General features: G+C 36.6%; 1 protein-coding gene and 1 long non-coding RNA gene across 4 annotated transcripts; one reads left to right on the forward strand and one right to left on the reverse strand.

The window, feature by feature from the left end:
- The first annotated feature begins 5,687 nt into the window (after positions 1-5,687).
- LOC131537232 (gastrula zinc finger protein XlCGF49.1-like) lies at positions 5,688-16,611 on the forward strand. Of its 2 annotated transcripts, XM_058770545.1 has the most exons (3): positions 5,688-6,652; positions 7,287-7,428; positions 15,229-16,609. In XM_058770545.1, exons 2-3 carry the CDS (start codon positions 7,344-7,346, stop codon positions 15,900-15,902), a joined length of 759 nt encoding a protein of 252 aa, XP_058626528.1. In that variant the 5' UTR covers positions 5,688-6,652; positions 7,287-7,343; the 3' UTR covers positions 15,903-16,609. The 2 variants fall into 2 exon arrangements, with proteins under 2 accessions (XP_058626528.1, XP_058626529.1); XM_058770546.1 differs by lacking the exon at positions 7,287-7,428 and having other exon boundaries at positions 5,689-6,652; positions 15,229-16,611.
- On the reverse strand, positions 11,593-15,208 carry LOC131537268 (uncharacterized). Of its 2 annotated transcripts, XR_009270229.1 has the most exons (4): positions 13,527-15,208; positions 13,163-13,245; positions 12,839-12,901; positions 11,593-12,224 (listed from the first exon to the last, which is right to left on the reverse strand). It is a non-coding gene; the product is annotated as an uncharacterized LOC131537268 (long non-coding RNA). The 2 variants fall into 2 exon arrangements; XR_009270228.1 differs by having other exon boundaries at positions 12,839-13,245.
- Positions 16,612-18,201: the final 1,590 nt, after the last annotated feature.

Here is an 18,201-nt window from a genome sequence, read left to right on the forward strand (position 1 = left end):
CAGAGTATATCAAGGATCGACCTGGGAAGGTGAATGTTGACACTGACACTCTATCTAGATTCACACAAAATATAGATCAGTATATGACAGAGTGCACCGAAGAACTGTCCAGTGAAACTGTCAAGGCAACCTGGGAAGGCAGCAGAGCTGCTGAGCAACAAGATGTAGCCTGGCTTGCAGTTCTCAACCTGTCACAGAAAGATTTACCTGAATGTGGTTTCCTGGAAGAGATAAATCCTGATGAATTGAGGGAAACACAAAGAAAAGATTGAGATATTGCAGAGATTATCGATTATCGAATCTAATGCTGTACTTACCAGTGATACAAGAAGAGGAGCTAGAGGAGCTGTCAAAAAGCTTATGCATGAATGGATAAAGCTGCACATAAGGAGGACTCCAATTTCATAAAACAGAGCAAAGATGTCGATTCATTCTGCCTAACCAGTATAAACAAATTGTTCACAAGCAATGACAACATGGGCCATGTTGGCATAGAAAGAGTTCTTAGCCTTGCCAGAGAGGTTCTATTGGCCGTTCATGAAAAGAAACATTGAAACTTTACACGACAATGTCCATGTATAAAACAGAAAAAGCCAGCCGTACACACAAGAGCTCCAATGGGCCGCATAACCACCAGTTCACCCTTTGAGCTTGTATCTATTGATTACTTACACCTGGAACACAACAGAGGAGGGTACGAGTACATTCTTGTAATCGTAGATCATTTTACAAGGTTTGCTCAAACTTATGCAACCAGGAAAGACAGTAGCTGAATTTTTTTCAATGACTTTATTCCTCGATTTGAATTTCCAGCCAGATTGCACCATGACCAAGGATGAGAATTCGAAAACAAACTCTTTTAAGATTTTGCAGCAGCTTTCTGGAGCGAGCCGTACTTCTCTGTATCATCCACAAAGCAGCCCTGTTGAAAGGTTCAATAGAACATTACTACAGATGCTGAGAACACTTGAAGAAAAGGAAAAAGAAAGATGGAGGGAAGATTTAACGCAAATTGTTCATGCTTGTACGCGACATGAATCAACAGGTTACTCAAGCTGCGTCCGAAATCGCGTACTTTCCTACTATAAAGTATGCGAGGCGAGTATTATGTCCAAATTCATAGTATTCGAAAAACAGTAGGCAGTAGTACTACTTCCGCCCAAATTCTGTAGTAGGCATACGATGGACACTTTACTATCCCATGAGGCAGCAGGAGAGGAGGCGTCATATTCGAAAATGGCAGAAGGCAGCGACGCGCATCTTTTCAAGTGTTAAATTGCACTTGTTTAACATAATCGAAGTAAACGACTGACTTATTGAAAGTTTAAACAATGTAAATCCATGAGATGATTTTGTGAATCGGCTGTAAAATGTTACAAAATTTATTTATTTTATTTTTGTTTCTAATATAACTTCTACATGAATAAGAGCACAAAGTTTAAGGCAAAAATCATCTTTTGCATCAAATAGTATAATAGAGTTTAAACCAACACCAAATTGTAAATTTCTTAAAACATTTTTATAATGGTGCCAGGAAAATGAACTTCAGCATCTTCAGATAGGTAACTTTCACAGACAGCGTTCAGGTTTCTTAAGGTTAACATGTAGTAATATCATCTACCAATCTCACTCATCTCACTTATAGGGCTTCACTTTATTACCCCAGAAATAAAGTAATTTGTAAAATTAAGCTCAAATAAATATAAATATAACCCACAAGTAATATTTGTGATATGTAGTTAGAATTTCGAACAGATAGTCAGAAAGTCTTAAATTCATTAAGGCAGTAAATGTTCATGCACTGCCAAAAATTTGTTTTCCCAATACAATACTGAATATAAATATTAAATCAAGATATTTATTTGAGATGCAAAATGAAGAAGTTGTCTTGTTTATGCTTAAAACAAGAATAATATCTGTCAATGGGTTATAAAAATTACTTTTCCATTTAAATTAAGTTGATTTTTATGAGCCCACAGGTCGGTATTTGTTCTTGTTTTAATCATAAACTTCATTTTGTTCAATTTCACAGAAAACAAAACTTCTTATATCATAATTTTGCTTATATCAATATTTTTCTTGATTTATGGATCAGTAGACATTTGCACTGGAAAACAAGACGAGAAATGCTAACCAAGAACATCACTTTTTACAATGTGATCAGATAGAACAATAAAAGTTATTTCCATATTCTTGTGTTTGGGAGCATTATTCATACTTTGAGGTATTTCTTTGTAAAATTAAAGTAATGGAGATCAGTACAATTATTATTATTATTATTATTATTATTATTATTATTTTTTTTTTTTTGAAGTTTTGTAAACTTTAAGTGTTGCTATGTCTGCTCCGTATAAATTTACATTTAGAGAACATATTGAGTTGCATTCATTAAACTTTCTTTAAAATTTTCTTAAATTTACCTCCATAAAACCTGCAGAAACCCTGAAAAAACATCCCTCCTAACTACTGCACTTTTCGCATCGCAACTCCCTGTGGGCTGTGCCCACCCGCACACCTAACTATTTACATATTAACCAGCTAACATAGACAAGCTTAAACAATGTCAATCTGAGAACAAGAACTGTTCCGCACATCCTCTCCTGCGCTGGCTTCTGTGTTTTGGGGTTCAGGTGGGTCATCGGCAGGATCCTCCACAACCTCTGGATCAACAATGTCCCCGTTCTGAAGACAGAGGAGCACTGCACAGCATGCAATAACATCTGGCACAAAGGCAGGACTCACTTCCAGAGCCTTGAAGAAGATGGAGCACCAGTGTGTCTTCAGCATCCCAAAGGCTCTCTCAACAATGTTACGTGCACGAGCATGCTTGGCATTGAAGCGAGCCTGTACAGGTTCTCTGTATGGTGTGATGAGGAAGATGGGCGCACTCAAACAGGGATACCCACCATCTCCGAGGATGCATTTTCCTGCAGGTGGATACAGGCTTCCAGTGTAAACAGGGCTGTTCTTCAGCACCCTGGCATCGTGCACAGACCCGGGATATCCAACACAGATATCGAGGAACTTCCCCTTGTGGTCAGTGATGGCCTGCAGCTGAACAGAGTGAAACAGGTTTCTGTTAAAATAGCATGGGGCATCACTTGCTGGTGGTTTGATCCAGATGTGGCATCCGTCAATTGCACCAGCTACCATGCAGAAAACTGGAGACCTAGCCAGCTGGGCAAAACCTGCCCCCACTGCGGTCGGGAAAGCGATTAGCCTCCTCAAAATACCGATGACTGCCCTGCCGATTCTGTGCACAATGTCATGCACCGTGGACTTTGGGATGTCACCAGTGACACCAGCCTGTACGATGCTACATGGGCCAGCCAGTAGAGAAACACCAGCACCTCAATATCTTTTTCTCAGCCATGGTCAGAATCTGACCTCAAAGCAGTGATGAGGGACGTGATGGACTGTTGTGAAAGCCGGAGGTTGGGACGAAGCTCAGATCCATCTTCGAAATACAATCGAAGAATTGGCACAGCAGTATTCAGGCGGCCGTAGGTTGCAGGGATCAGTCTGTAAATGTGTATGTAGACATGACTTGTTATTCGGAGGTAGAACTTGCTAGCTGCTAGCTAAATAAGTGATTATACTTGCCTTATTTGATAAATATTTTACAAGATGTCGACGAAGGCGTGATCTGTGAGCAGCTGACCAATGCCTCCTCTGATCTGTTGATCCAATCAACGTTAAAACACAGATGAAAGCGGTAAGAATTACGTGAAATGTTGATGTTCGTGCAGTAGTGCGGGCTCTTTAAATTTTCACACGGTTGTGAAGACACGTCACGTGACAGCATAAACATGGCGGATGTAGTATGTCTGAATTCTATGCATACTACCCACATTCATACTATATAGAACATACTTTTTTAACGGTTGGGAAGTATGTTCAAATTCAAATGTAGTACCTAGTAGTATGTGATTTCGGGTGCAGCTTCAAACTTTTACTTGCTGTATGGGCAACATCCACATCTGCCAATTGATCTCTTGTTCAAGCTAACACCTAGAATTGCTTTTCTTTTTTGTTTCTCCTGATAACTCAGGTTCCACACCACACATATTTTTAGTAATCTGTCTACGTGTTCCGCCCGCCACGAGACCCATAACATATGTATGATCAGTGTTAACCTTTGCATAGCTTTCTTATAGCTTTTTTAATTCAAACCTCAAAACCTAGAAGAGAGGCACATAACGAGCTACATTACCCAATAAACATTGCTTTACTACAGTTAATTAATGATTAGGATGGATTTGAAAGAAGCCAAAGACAGCTAGAGCAGAGAGAAGTGACCATGTGAAAGATTGTCACAGATAGGCATTCTGGAGTGATGAGGTTCCTCGGAGAGAGTAGATCAAGCATTTTTCACACCTTTGATGAATGGTACATGACAAAAGTCTTATCTGTTAGTTTAAATTCAAGGAATACCCATAGATAAATGAGATTTGGAAAATACAGTCAATCAAATTTTTGGTTGCTGGAAAAAATTCATTCTTTATCACCCTTACTCGTGCGGTGCCTTGTCATCCTTAGGAAAGAAAATAGTTACAAAATGGAAATCCCTTTTTTACAATTTACATGATATCCATAAGCATGATGGGAAATTCCCAAGATGCCTGCATCCATCTCTTGTTGGTGACCAAGCAAGGCAGTGGCTTACACCAAATAATGAAAACCTTTGACTTTTAGTGCAGTTTACTTACTATTTTGGAGTAATCTTTATACTAGTGTTTTATCAATATATTTTATTTTTCATGTTAAGATTAGGCATTACAGCATGTGAAAAGCTCACTCAGGTCATCTTGGCACCTAAGATTCTGAAAGATTTGGAGAATGTAAATAGTGACTTTGAGACCTCAGGACTGGAGTCTTTTGCGAGTAAGATCCTCAGGTTTGCACCAAAGAGTGTGGCATTCTCTTTTGGCATTGGACCAATATCTGGTACTTGTTTATGATGAACATACGTGTACATTATTTCTTTGAAATCTGTCATACAGTAAATGTCCATCAGATCACGGGTGATCGTACAAATGACAAACTAACAACACAGACCGAGGAAGGAAGAGCAGAATCATTACACATGCACTTCAATGAAAACAGTGAAAGACTACAAGCAACAACAGCTGCTAGGGAGCTCAGATAGCACATACATTATCCACAAACTTTGACGAACAATCACACATTTGGTCTATCTATCATACCTGTACTGTAAAAAAAAAAATCGCGACAGTTTGGCTCATTGAACTGGTTCAAAAAGCCGTCATCAAACAATGATGACACTACATATTTCTTTATTAACAACTCAGTGCCATGTTGTATCAATAAAACATTCAAATAAAATAATGTGTCAACACAATGAAACATTCAAATAAAAAGTTATTTATTTGAACGCATATTGCTGATCACTTAAGTTAATAATTTGTGGCCACAGTTTCATTTGCAGATCCTTTAAGTCAGATACGACCAATATTGACTAGCCTACAACTTGGATAAGATTCCTAAAAGTTTTGCGCGTTACAGACATTGATACACAAATGCGGATATGTCCTACATGTCTGAAGTATAAAGAAAGAATAAACCATCTTATAAACCCCTTGATTTTGCTTAAAATGTAATGTGCTTCCACAATAAACTATAGTAAAAATGTATTTCCCCTGCTGAAAAAAACAACAGAACCCTGCCCAAAACACAACAGAAAATGTAATGGTTTTAATGGTTATAATGGGAATTGTATTGGTTTTAATGGAAACTATAATGGTGTCTACTGGTATGTGATGGATTCTGTTGGTGGGATGTTAAATCCTATTGGAAAAATGCCCAAAACGCACTACAAAAAGGAATTTTGTAATGGTTTTACTGGAAAAAGCGAATGGTTTATAATGGTATTTTAATGGAAACCATTGGAATTTCTGTGATGGTTTCTATTGGGCTTCTATTGTTTTTTTTTTTAGCAGGCTACATCTCTTGACAGAAAGGTTTTTGCAGGTTTTAATAAAATGTAATTTAATAACTGTAGTCACAATCAGCTCATTCAGTTCTTTTTGAGTTGGCTACATCTGCTGTGCGTCCTGTGCCATCAACCCAGAATTAAAGTTAAATTTTGTGAACCGGCTCGACCGGTTACTTCCTGGGAACTGGCTCAAAAGAACGATTCATTCAAGAATACCAGCTTACAATGTTATATCCTGTTTGTCAACAACACACATGTATGAACTTTAATGCTTTAATTATTAATTCAAACATTTTTCATGCACATTTTTAACTCCTCTATTTGTCACTATTTGCATAGCTGGTATAATCTGCAACCAAACGTTACAGTTTTGCCTTTTAGACAAAATCTTGTACTTTTTTTCTTCAGTATTTCTCAATATTTTCAGTACATCACTGGACAGCATTTAAATATCTGAGTTCCTCCAAATTCCTATTTGTGTCCTATTTTTGTTGTTGTTGTTTGTTAATCTCTCACTCACACACAAGACAAATGTGGTGTATTAGTTAAAATGTGTGAATTCATAAATCAGAGTTAATACTACTGAAACACACGAATCGTCGTTTTAGCTTGTGAACAAGACTTTTATTTTGGTGTGATGGTGAGAGGTCATAAGACGGTGCCGCGCTCCTGCAGCTGTTGTGAATCGACTGAAAGGTTTGTTTTTAAGCATTTAAAGTGTTTAAATCATTGCAACCCGTATGGACTCGTTTTTACAAGCGATGTAAAATGACTCTATCACTATTTCATGTAACACGCTTTATCTAACGTTAATGAACGTTATTTTGCTTGAGTAAAGTGATCAGCAGAGGAGTAACATAAATGGTGCGCATCATTTTGCTCCCTGTATTGTGAATAATTTTACATTTTCTTGTCTGTATCACACATTCGGTCACTGGTAAGTAGTGATGTGAGAAACGGAGCTTTTTTTAAACGAGTCAATTGAGCCGGTTTCGCAAAATGATTCACTGATTTGAAGCGCCAAAATCAGCGCCCGCTCATGACATCTGCTGCTCAAAACAGTGTAAATGCAACGAGAACAACACAAACGTGCGACAGACCAACTGCAAACGAATTCATTAACGTGTATTTAGTCTACAATTAATTACAATCAAATATAAACCAAAAAATACCTCAATATTAACTTTATGAATAATATGTGATCTTTATACTTATTTTGGGCAGTGTTATCATCCTCCTTAACCAGTGCACTTACTGCTGAACTCACCTAGAGATTTAGTTTGAGTTTATTTTTCTTTCTGGTAATTTATTCTCATCTTAAACATGACAGATTGTCCAAACACAGAGAAAAACTCCTGGTGAAGCAGCTGAGATCACTATTATAAAGATGGCATTTCTTAAAGAGGAGAGTGAAGATATAAAGATTGAAGAAGTATTCAGTCTGAAACAAGAAGATGCTGAGGAACAAACAGGTTGGTTTTCATTCTCAAAGCTGAACTCGGTCTACAAATGTTCAAAAGCTTTAGGGTAAACATACCTAATAAGCTCACCAAAATCATTATATATTCTACGGTAATTATACAATTAATAATAATATATAAAAAATAAAATATTTTGTGTATGTAACAGTTTTTACAAAAAAATAATAATTTTATTCATGCTATAGTCTTTGGCTGCGTAAATTTCATCTGACACATTTTTTCACCGACACGCCGTCTCCAACTCGGAAACTTGGGGCTTAAAGAAAATTTGGAGTGTTACAAGCTGTTTGTGCATATATAAGATCTGTAAAGTTGCAAAGATTAAAGTCTCAAACCCAAAGAGATATTCTGTAAGACTCTGCCACGCCCTCCTAAAACGGCTCATTCAAATACGCCCCCACATGTCTACCTTGTTTTGCATAACACCGCCCAAATGTATACGCAATGAAAGAAGGCGTAACTTTATTAGTATTGTTGTTGCCGCCGCCATGTCCTGGAGACGCTGTGTGTTTCGTTGTGAAAGCGAAACTACTTTGTCTGGCCTTCCAAATGAGTACACAACTAGAAATCAGTGGTTATATTTACAACACTGTTCCAGAACAGTACAACGCAAATATTAGAGTATGTGCAGCGCATTTTATGGAGGACAGTTTCTTGATCCTGGGAGAGAGTAGCCTACAATGTGAACACTGAATGGCTGTGAACACTATAAAGTGGGGCAATCAGTGTTGCCAACTAATTTTCAGAGAAAGTTGCTAAAGGAAGGTAAATTTGTTGCTAGAAGTTGCTAAATGATGGTGTGATGTCATTGCGCGATGATGTCATTGCGTAATCACGGCGCAAAATTGTGTCACATCATCAAATCTCAGCAAAAATATATATTTTATATATGTTAATTTAGATTTGTTTGTAAAACAATATGCATAATATAATATTCAAATATAAATAACTATTTTAAAAAACATTGAATTATTGAACACTTACACATTTTTGAATGATTACAATTTAAGTTTGTTTTTTGTTTTTTTAACAGCTAGTAAACTAGTAATATAACACTCAATTATGCTTTAAGCAGTGTATTAGTAGTTAGTATGCTACACTCCAAGAAAAGGCTGTAAAAATAGGGCACAATCTACTGTTAATATGAAAGAATTTTACGTATTGGTTTTTACCTGCATTTTAAATTAGGCATTGTGTTTTTGGGTTACAGGGTTACAATGGATAATGGATAACGTCCTGGAAAATTACTAGCAGCCTATATTTTCCATTTTTCTTACAGCATACTAACTGATCAACAATCGCAAATACAAGCTATAACAAAGTGTAGCCTATCATAAATGAACAATTATTAAATTATTCAGTTATTATTATTATTATTATATTGAAGAAATGCAAATAGCAGCTAATTCAATCCACGTGATGTGTGTACTGCTAGGCATCTTTGGTTTTCTTTTTGTGTAATTTGGATGGAAAATGTGTGTCTTTTTATTGTCTGAGTCACTTATCAAAAGTTGCTAAAAGTTGCCAAATAAATTTTAAAAAATTGCTAAATTTGTTGCTAGGTGCTTTTGGAAGAAAAAGTTGCTAGGGTAGTCTGAAAAGTTGCTAAATTTAGCAACAAAATTGCTAAGTTGGCAACGCGGGGGGCAATTCCAACGCCGCAAGGACATTCTGGTGCTTCTGACTCACAGCCTTTAAGTACATTTCGATATTTAAAGAATTTGATACTGACGATTCAAACGCAAGTTTTGAGCAGTGTAGTGCTTGTTTGGCGTTTCTACAAACATAAATGCAGACATGGTGTTATGTTTATGCGGTTTATCCTTACACAACATGGTAAGGGGCATAACATTTCCGTCTCACGCTTGAGGTATATGGCCAATCACAACGCACTGGATAGCTGGCCAATCAGAGCACGCCTCGCTTCTCAGAACCACGAGCGTTTCAGAAAGGCAGAGCATAGAGGAGCAACAATAATGTACAGCATGTGGAAAATAATGTGTTTTTTGGATCTCGAACCGCGTAAACATTGCATTACACCAAATACACAAAAATTATTCCCATTTGCTTAACCCTTTCGCACGTGAGTTTAAAATATTCTAGCTGAGCCCCCAGCGTGAGTTTTTTTAGGCGACCGTTATTTTAGAACTTATAGCCTTATTGTTTCCATGGCGACGCGTCATGCTTGTCATGTGACACACCGCAGCCCTAATAGCGCTGTATGACACATGGATTGCTTTTATTTCGTTTTTCCTTTTTTTAAATATTAATATTCACAAACATACTTGCTATATTATGAAATATCTGATATTCTGATTCTGAAATATGTGCAAGTAAATGTATTTGGTTGTTTAAACACTTTTATAATGACCGTGTTAGTTGATCTATACCGGGTGATGGGCGCCGCCATGTTTGTTCGCGCTGAATCCCAGCTGTGGGATTTACAACACTTAAATTCATCCTCTCCTCCCGAAACACGTTAAAGTAAGCCTCCAGTAAACTGGGAGAAGAGCAGAGTAAACTTTAAAGTTATCTACACAATCTGTATATGATATCAATAAAACATGTAGTCAGATTATATTTGTAAGGATCATTATTGCTGCTTCCATAGACATCAGCGTGTATTTTACAAACTATAAATGTATGGCTTTGCTAGTACTTATGTGTATTTAAATGTCTGAAATCTAAAATAAGCATTATATGGTTGAAAACACTGAATAAGTGATAATATTACAAGCGCTCGCGCGTCTGATCTGGCTCCGCGCCAGAAAGCAGATTTGAATTCAGCAGTTGATGACGTGACGCACTGAACGTTCTAATCACACCGGTGTGATCGTACACGTTAAAGGGTTAAATTAGGACTACATTATTATGTAATTATTTGTCCCATTATGTACATCTACATAATGTAGCATTTTTTTAACTTTTTAAAATGCCAAATTTTGTGACATATATGATCATTTATTAGGTATATATTTATGATTAATATAAATGATAAATTAATAAATAGGGTCTAACATTAATTCTAACCTATTAATTCATCTGTCTAAAAATATATAAATTATGTCTATCAAGCTCTGATAATATATGGAATATTATATTAACAGACTATACAAATTTTAATAAAACAATACATTTAGAAGCACGGATATGTCTGTCACTTTAATGGTATGATTCACCCAAAAAATGAAAATTCTGTCATAATTTTCAGAGGTTTGTTCTAAACTTGCATAAAGTTCTTTCTTCTGTTGAACACAAAAGAAGATACTTTGAAGAATGTGGTTAACTTGGTTTATAAACAGCTGCTGGTCCTCAGTAACTTCCATAGTAGAGAAAAAATACTATCAGAGTCTTTGGGGACCAGAAACAGTTTGGTTACCCACATTCTTCAAAGTATCTTCTTTTATGTTCAACAGAAGAAAGATTTTTGGGTGAACTATCCCTTTAAGTCAGACAGTCCACCGTGAGCAGCTGAAATGCTTCTCTGCTAACTGCGCATTGATCACTAGTTTTAGCACAGACCCATTGATTACTTTCCCATTCAGCCCTACATCTGGAGAGCCTTGTGTTTAAAGGGCGGATGTGAGCTCTAGTTTAGATGTTTTAATGCTGCCTTCACGTGCTATTGGACTAATCGGAAATTGGACGTGAATGGCCTCTCAAGTTGTATTCCAAGTCTGTATTCCAAGTCGTATTCCAAGTCTGGATTCCAGACAAGGGCCACACATGGGCCAGAACTGGCCCAAGTCTCAGCCAAGTTAATTACCCATAACTGGCCCTGAATTGGGCCAGTTATGGCCCATGTGTGGCCCTTGTCTGGAATCCAGACCTGGTCCACACTAGGACCGTAATTCATTGCGGTATATGGGCCAAGCAAAAGCTGATTGTGTGGGCCAGAGAAAAATTGCTATGTGGGACCATACCTGTATGACCATAGCTGGCCCTATTCTGGCTCAGACAGCAACATAGTGTTGGCCCAGATCCTAGTGTGTACCAGGTCTGGATTCCAGATAAGGGCCACACATGGGCCATAACTGGCCCAAGTCTCAGCCAAGTTAATTACCCATAACTGGCCCATGTGTGGCCCTTGTCTGGAATCCAGACCTGGTACACACTAGGACCGTAAGTCATTGTGGTATGTGGGCCAAGCAAAAGCTGATTGTGTGGGCCAGAGCTGGGCCAGAGAAAAATTGCTATGTGGGATCTGAGGTCCTGTATGACCATAGCTGGCCCTGTTCTGGTCCTATACGCTGGACCAGATGGGTTCCACATGTCAGCCTCAACAAAACCATAACCAAGCCACTTGATACACACCCCTCTCAGATGAATAGTCACAACAACGACAATATTCTGAACAAATATTTAATCATGTTTAATCAGCAAACCAAGTTGAATGAATCTCACACCTAACATACAGCATTGTCAGTTCACACTTTCACAAAAACTATAAAAACATGCTTATTTGTTTTGCTTGGTCAGTGTGTTCACCCTGTTGGTGTATGGCAGTGTGAATTGGCTTTTAGGTGCTTTGGAATACAAAACAAAAAACAGTAAAATAAATATATATTTGTTTAATGTTCACGCAATTAACACAAAATTCTTAAATAAGGTAGTTTCTCTATTTTTGCAATATTCAAGTGTTCATGTCCCTGAATAATATCTGTATGAACCCAAGTCTGAAGAGTACACATATCTAGTAGACAGCAATCCTTGTGAGTGAGAAGTCTGGTGTGGAGCCTGGATCTGGAACCGACTTCTGTCCAGGTTATCCGTCTTCACAAACTGCCCTGAAATACAATTCAAACAAACAATGTAGTGTGAGGCTCTTACGTTCACAATGCTCATTTTGGCCTCGGTGGTGAAGTGTGCAGAAAATTCTGCTGGACTGAAATTTAGTCTTTGGTGAACAGTCTTCGAGAGTGCAAATAATATTTTAAGTTTTAAGTATCTTTCAGGCTCGCGTGAGGTTTCCACGAGCAATAAAGTCTGCTTGAACAAAAATTTCACTACAGTTAAAGTTTAGAAAATAATATACAGACCGTTACAGTTTGAAGTGAGGTGTGTTCACAGTACTGGTTCTGTCTTACCTTTATTAATTTTAATTTCAAAGAACTTTTTTATTATCATCTGTGTCTTTTTTGAATTATGATTGACCCCTCTGTAGGTTGTTGTGTATGAAGTGTCCTCAGAGCAGAGTTAAACAAGATGGCCTTGTAGGACATACAGGAACCCAGACAGCAACATAGTGTCGGCCCAGATCCGGCCAACATCTGGCCCGCGTGAAATCCATGCGGGCAAGATGTGGGCCGACCCTGCTTGCTGTCTGGGAAATATTTGATATTTATTTGATATATATTTTTAAATATTCGACAAACTTTTGAATGTTTGAGATTTTACTTACTAGTCAGATGGTTCATGGCGCTTTGGAGATGTTCTTCCACAGGAGATCCGCTACGCTCCAGCTCTGCAGCACAGCCATCAGCATGGAAGAATAGGAACAATATGTCACATAGCCAACAAAATGTAGTATATAATGTCAGGATTATTAGAAATAAACAAACTGCAGCAGAGGTGAAATTCAATAATAATAATAATACACAAAACATACAAAAAATCTTAAGATACCAGAATTCATATTTTTAGGTTTTACAGATGCATGATGATATAGTTGAAATATATTGTGAAAAATTAATATAAAGTTATTTAATAAGATTTCTCAGATCACCCGTTTCCTGTATCTCTGTCAGCAGCTCTCATTACAAATTTTCTTGTAACTTCCCCTGCTTTAGGTATTTTTTTCTGATGCTCCTGAAATCACAGTACAATTTATCAATATTTGTTTGCAATGAAAGTTCAAAATGTGTTTGAAATAGTTTCAGCCCATTAGTTCATGTAAGTGACGTCACCGATTGACCCCACAGTGCAGACTTTTAGGTTAAATTAATTAACTTATAGTGACTTCCATTTATCTATTGACAAAGTATCAGCAAAACATTTACAAAACTATCAAAGCCGCTCATCTACACATAAAAGGTGCTTAAAAACTCAAACGTTCATTAATAAGAGCTCAAATGTATAAGTTACCTTACCTCTAATTGTTAGCCTCTATAGTTAACGGTTGTGATGCTAACGGTCTTTTTGAAGACACTATACCACTCCTGTAAAGTAAAGATTCAACAGAAACGTGTCAGTAACATGTAAGAAAGTGTCAGGAACAGTTGTATGTATTATTTGTGTAACTTTAGGGACTAAACTTACCTGAAAGCAGTGAAAACAGCAGAGAGACAGCCTCTCCCTTCTTGTCAGCTGAGTGAGTTGACGCCCTGTTACCACGGTAACCTCCTCCGTTCCAGTTTAAATATGATTTGAATGCTCAAGGCGCGCGCTCATTGGCCGTCCACAGGAACGCGGTTATTTTCAAAACAGCAGCTTTTTCTGTGCGGTTTGGCCGTTCGTCCTCACGCAAGCGCTGCACCAGGTCAGAGTTTTTGGCTTGTGACGTCGGAGCCTACTTGAAACTTTGTCAGGCTTCTGATTGGCCAACATGGCCTAAAACACATCAACGTTACGCATTTACATAAATAGTACAAAAGTCAAATAAAATGTCCTGAAATTTCATCATGTATTGTTTAGTAGGCCTACATCAAACTGTAAATTGAATGAGAATATTAAAGCAGTGAATGCAAAACATTGTTTGAAGTCAGTTGTATATAAATAAAACAACAGGATATACTATTCTATAATATAACATACAATATAATATCATATGAGGCATGAATATAATTTCACATGTAAACACAATTAAACACACAATATGAGCTTTATGTTACGCATTTTAAAAAATATATTTTCAAAATGTATTTCAATATATTTAACAGTGTTTCACATATATGTGAATATATTACCTTTCTGTATGGGAAAACATTGGGATTTTAGACAAAAATATTTGAAATGGATTTTAAATGTGGGTCAAGATCGGCAATACTTATGTGGCCCACATATCTATATTTGACATCTGGGCCAAATACTACATTTGACATCTGGCCCATGTCTTGTGTGCCGTCTTAAACCCGGTACCACCTCTGCCAAACCCGGGCCATGTTTGGCCCACATGCTGTATGCCAGTGCCGGATGAATGGCAGATGAATATATGAATATATATATATAAAACAGAATATATTATTCTATAATATACTATATAATATCATATATTATATAATATCATATGAGGCATGAATATAATTTTGCATACAAGTAAACACATAATAACACACAACATGAGCTTCATGTTATGCATTTTCAAAATATATTTAACAGTTTCACATTTATGTGAATATATTACCTTTCTGTATGGGAAAACTGGCATTTTACTCAAAAATATTTGAAATGGATTTTAAATGTGGGTCAAGATCGGCAATACTTATGTGGCCCATATATCTATATTTGACATCTGGGCCAAATACTACATTTGACATCTGGCCCATGTCTTGTGTGCCGTCTTAAACCCGGTACCATCTCTGCCAAACCCAGGCCATGTTTGGCCCACATGCTGTATGCCAGTGCCGGATGAATGCCAGCTGTGCCAGATGCATGCCAAATCTGGGCCAAATTTGTTTGCTGACTGGGAATGAGCTTCTCTAATAATACTTCTTATGAGATTAATTTCATTATAATTGTGTGGGCCTGACTACACTACTGATCTAATAGCACTTGAGGAGAGATGTAGCCAAAATCATGCACCCAAAGCAGGTTGTGTCAATTTTTATGTCTTTTTTTTTTTTTTTGCTTTAGATCTGATGACACTGAAAGAGGAGAGTGAAGTACCAAATGAAGTGGAAGAGAAATATCAGTACAAGAAACATGATTTCAAAACTGAGGAAAAGAAATTTAGTTGCTCACAGACAGAAACGATGACTTCGAGAAAAACAGCTCAGAAAACTAGTCATTTCACCTGCTTTCGGTGTGAAAGGAGTTTTAATCAAAGTGGAAACCTTAAAATCCACATGAGAATCCACACTGGAGAGAAGCCTTTTACCTGCCAACAGTGTGAGAAGAGTTTCAACCGAAAAGAAACCCTTATCAGGCACACGAGAACTCACACTGGAGAGAAGCCTTTCTCCTGCAAACGGTGTGGACTAAGTTTCACTCAGAAAGGAACCCTTAGAAGGCACGTGAGATCTCACACCGGAGAGAGCCCTTTCCCCTGTAAAAGGTGTGGAAAATGTTTGACCCAAAAAGCACATCTTAAAGTCCACATGAGAATTCACACTGGAGAAAACCCTTTTATCTGCAAACAGTGTGGAAAAAGTTTTAACAGAAATGAAACCCTTAATAGGCACATGAGAGTTCACACTAGAGAAAACCCATTCATCTGCCAACAGTGTGGAAAAGGTTTCAATCAAAGAGGACACCTTAACAGACACATGAAAATTCACACTGGAGAGAAGCCTTACACACGTTCTTAAAGTGAGAAGAGTTTAATTCAAATTAAAGTTTATACTGGAAAGAAGATATTTAAATGTTCAGTTTGGAAAGTTTCAGATATAATGTACCTTAAATACCATATGTGGATTCACTCGAGAGAAAACTGTTTTATGTGTCTTCAGTGTTTTTGTTTCCATAGTTTTTGTTTGGGAACTCCCTCTGCTACTCAGATCATATTTTTGATGGAAAAATTATAGAAATTATCATTTTTTCTACATGTGATGTATACTGTGACGACAAATAAACAGAAACCGACACGACTGAATAAGTATGTGTTCTCTTTCTTTTGTGAAATAAAGGTAAATGCCACTTTATTTCTGTGACTATTTTTCAATCCTGAAATATTAATTCATTATGATTAATTAATCACTTATTATTGTAAATCTTTTGGATTTAAATAATAACAACAAAAGATGCAAACAAATGGCCGCATTTATTATGTTTTGTTTTCTTTTTTTCTTTTTTTTGATCTTGCTAGTTCCATTGATTTATTTCTGATTAACCTTCTGATAACTTGTCTTTGTCGGTGAAATGATCGGTTCCCATCAGCTTCAAAGCTTCTACACGATCCCGGTTTAGGAATAAGGGTTTTATCTAGTCAAGTCAAGTCACCTTTATTTATATAGCGCTTTTAACAATACAGATTGTGTCAAAGCACTTTACAGTATCAAATAGGAAAATAGTGTGTCAATAATGTAAAATGACAAAATTAAACACTCAATTTTCAATTTAAGGCATTTCATTATGGAATTCAATGATGTCATCGTCCAGCTCGGTTCTGTGCAATCAAGTCGACGATTTTCACAGCTGTTTAGACATTAATGCCTGTGTGTTGAGTTATTTTGAGTTACAGCAAATTTACACAGTTATACAAGCTGTACACTCACTACTTTACATTGTAGCAAAGTGGCATTTATTTAGTGTCGTCACATGAAAAGATATAATAAAATATTTACAAAAATGTGAGCGGTGTACTCACTTCTTTGAGATACTGTGTGTATATATATGTATATATATATATATATATATATATACATACATACATACATACATGTAGTAATTCATATATATACAGACAAGAAGAAGAGCCCATAATAAGAACATCATTTAATTCCACGTTAAGCATTTTCCTCCCATAGAATAGGCTTAATGCGTTAAGGCAGTGTTTTTAAAAAAACCAAACTCAGTAAACACATCATTAATAAAGCATTCCATGTACAGACAAACAAATAAGCCCATAATAAGAACGCAATGCGTTTAACGCGTTAAGCGTTTTACCCCTAGAAAACAGTTAGGCTATAAGAAAAAACGTGTTGCATTCGCATCCTGGACTCATCTGCTTATCTGTACATAGGCTATTATAATTTATTAATAATGTGTTTACTGAGTTTGGTCTTTTAAAAACACTCTCTTCACGCATTAAGCAACATTACGTGTTTTGGAATGCCCCCTTTGAGGCGCAAATGATCGACATAACTGTGCGCTCTCATACTGTATCTTGTGGATATAGAAATGACGTCTACAATAAAATAAATAGGATAATAATAAAAAATTTAAGATTTTGTCCAGAGTTAGGGTACGCTAAACATTTTATTTGTGTAATTAACATGTTTAAATGGTCCAACAACAAAGCATTTAACGCCGCAAGCGCAGATAGAACGCCTTAGAAGAATGCAGAGAACTATTCTAAAAATCTTAAACTGCTTGGATTAAACTCACTTAATTTTCCTCGTTTGTTTAAAATGATATATGATAATAAATAAAATTATGTATAATAAAATATATAATAATATGATAATTTGTTTGTGATTTTTATTAGTCATGTAGTCAAAGAAATGTAGAAAATACAAAAGATCAGGCTACAACACTGTATAACGTCACTGAACTAAAGTATACAGGAATGTATATCTTATTAATATACATTTATTAACAATAAAGATTAAAAAGAAAGATGCACATTAGAAATGGGCTACGTCGTTGTAAATGAGAAACAGTGATAAGTCGTGCAGCAGTAACGTCACGATAACAGATAAAATTTCAAGCAAAATGATCATATTTATTCAAGCATTTAACATTTATAAGTTAATGTCAGTAATGAACGGCACAAATTATTGATAACCTAAGAAGGTCCTCTGTCCCAAACACGTACAGTATGCTGATACAGTAGGCAGTATACAAATTCCCAATCGTAGTTCTGTACTGCCACTTGTTGGCGCAGTTGTGTAACTTGAGAACAACTCTTGTTATGTCGAGATCACGAGAAAAATAAAGTAGTGATAA

This window comes from Onychostoma macrolepis, chromosome 03 (genome assembly GCF_012432095.1).
Source record: "Onychostoma macrolepis isolate SWU-2019 chromosome 03, ASM1243209v1, whole genome shotgun sequence".
NCBI lineage: Eukaryota > Metazoa > Chordata > Actinopteri > Cypriniformes > Cyprinidae > Onychostoma > Onychostoma macrolepis.

Coding starts and splice junctions, on each gene's coding strand:
- LOC131537232 (XM_058770545.1), top strand. CDS start 7,344: ATGGCATTTCTTAAAGAGGAGAGTGAAGATATAAAGATTGAAGAAGTA. Junction 7,429..15,228: donor AGATGCTGAGGAACAAACAG/GTTGGTTTTCAT, acceptor TTTTTGCTTTAG/ATCTGATGACACTGAAAGAG.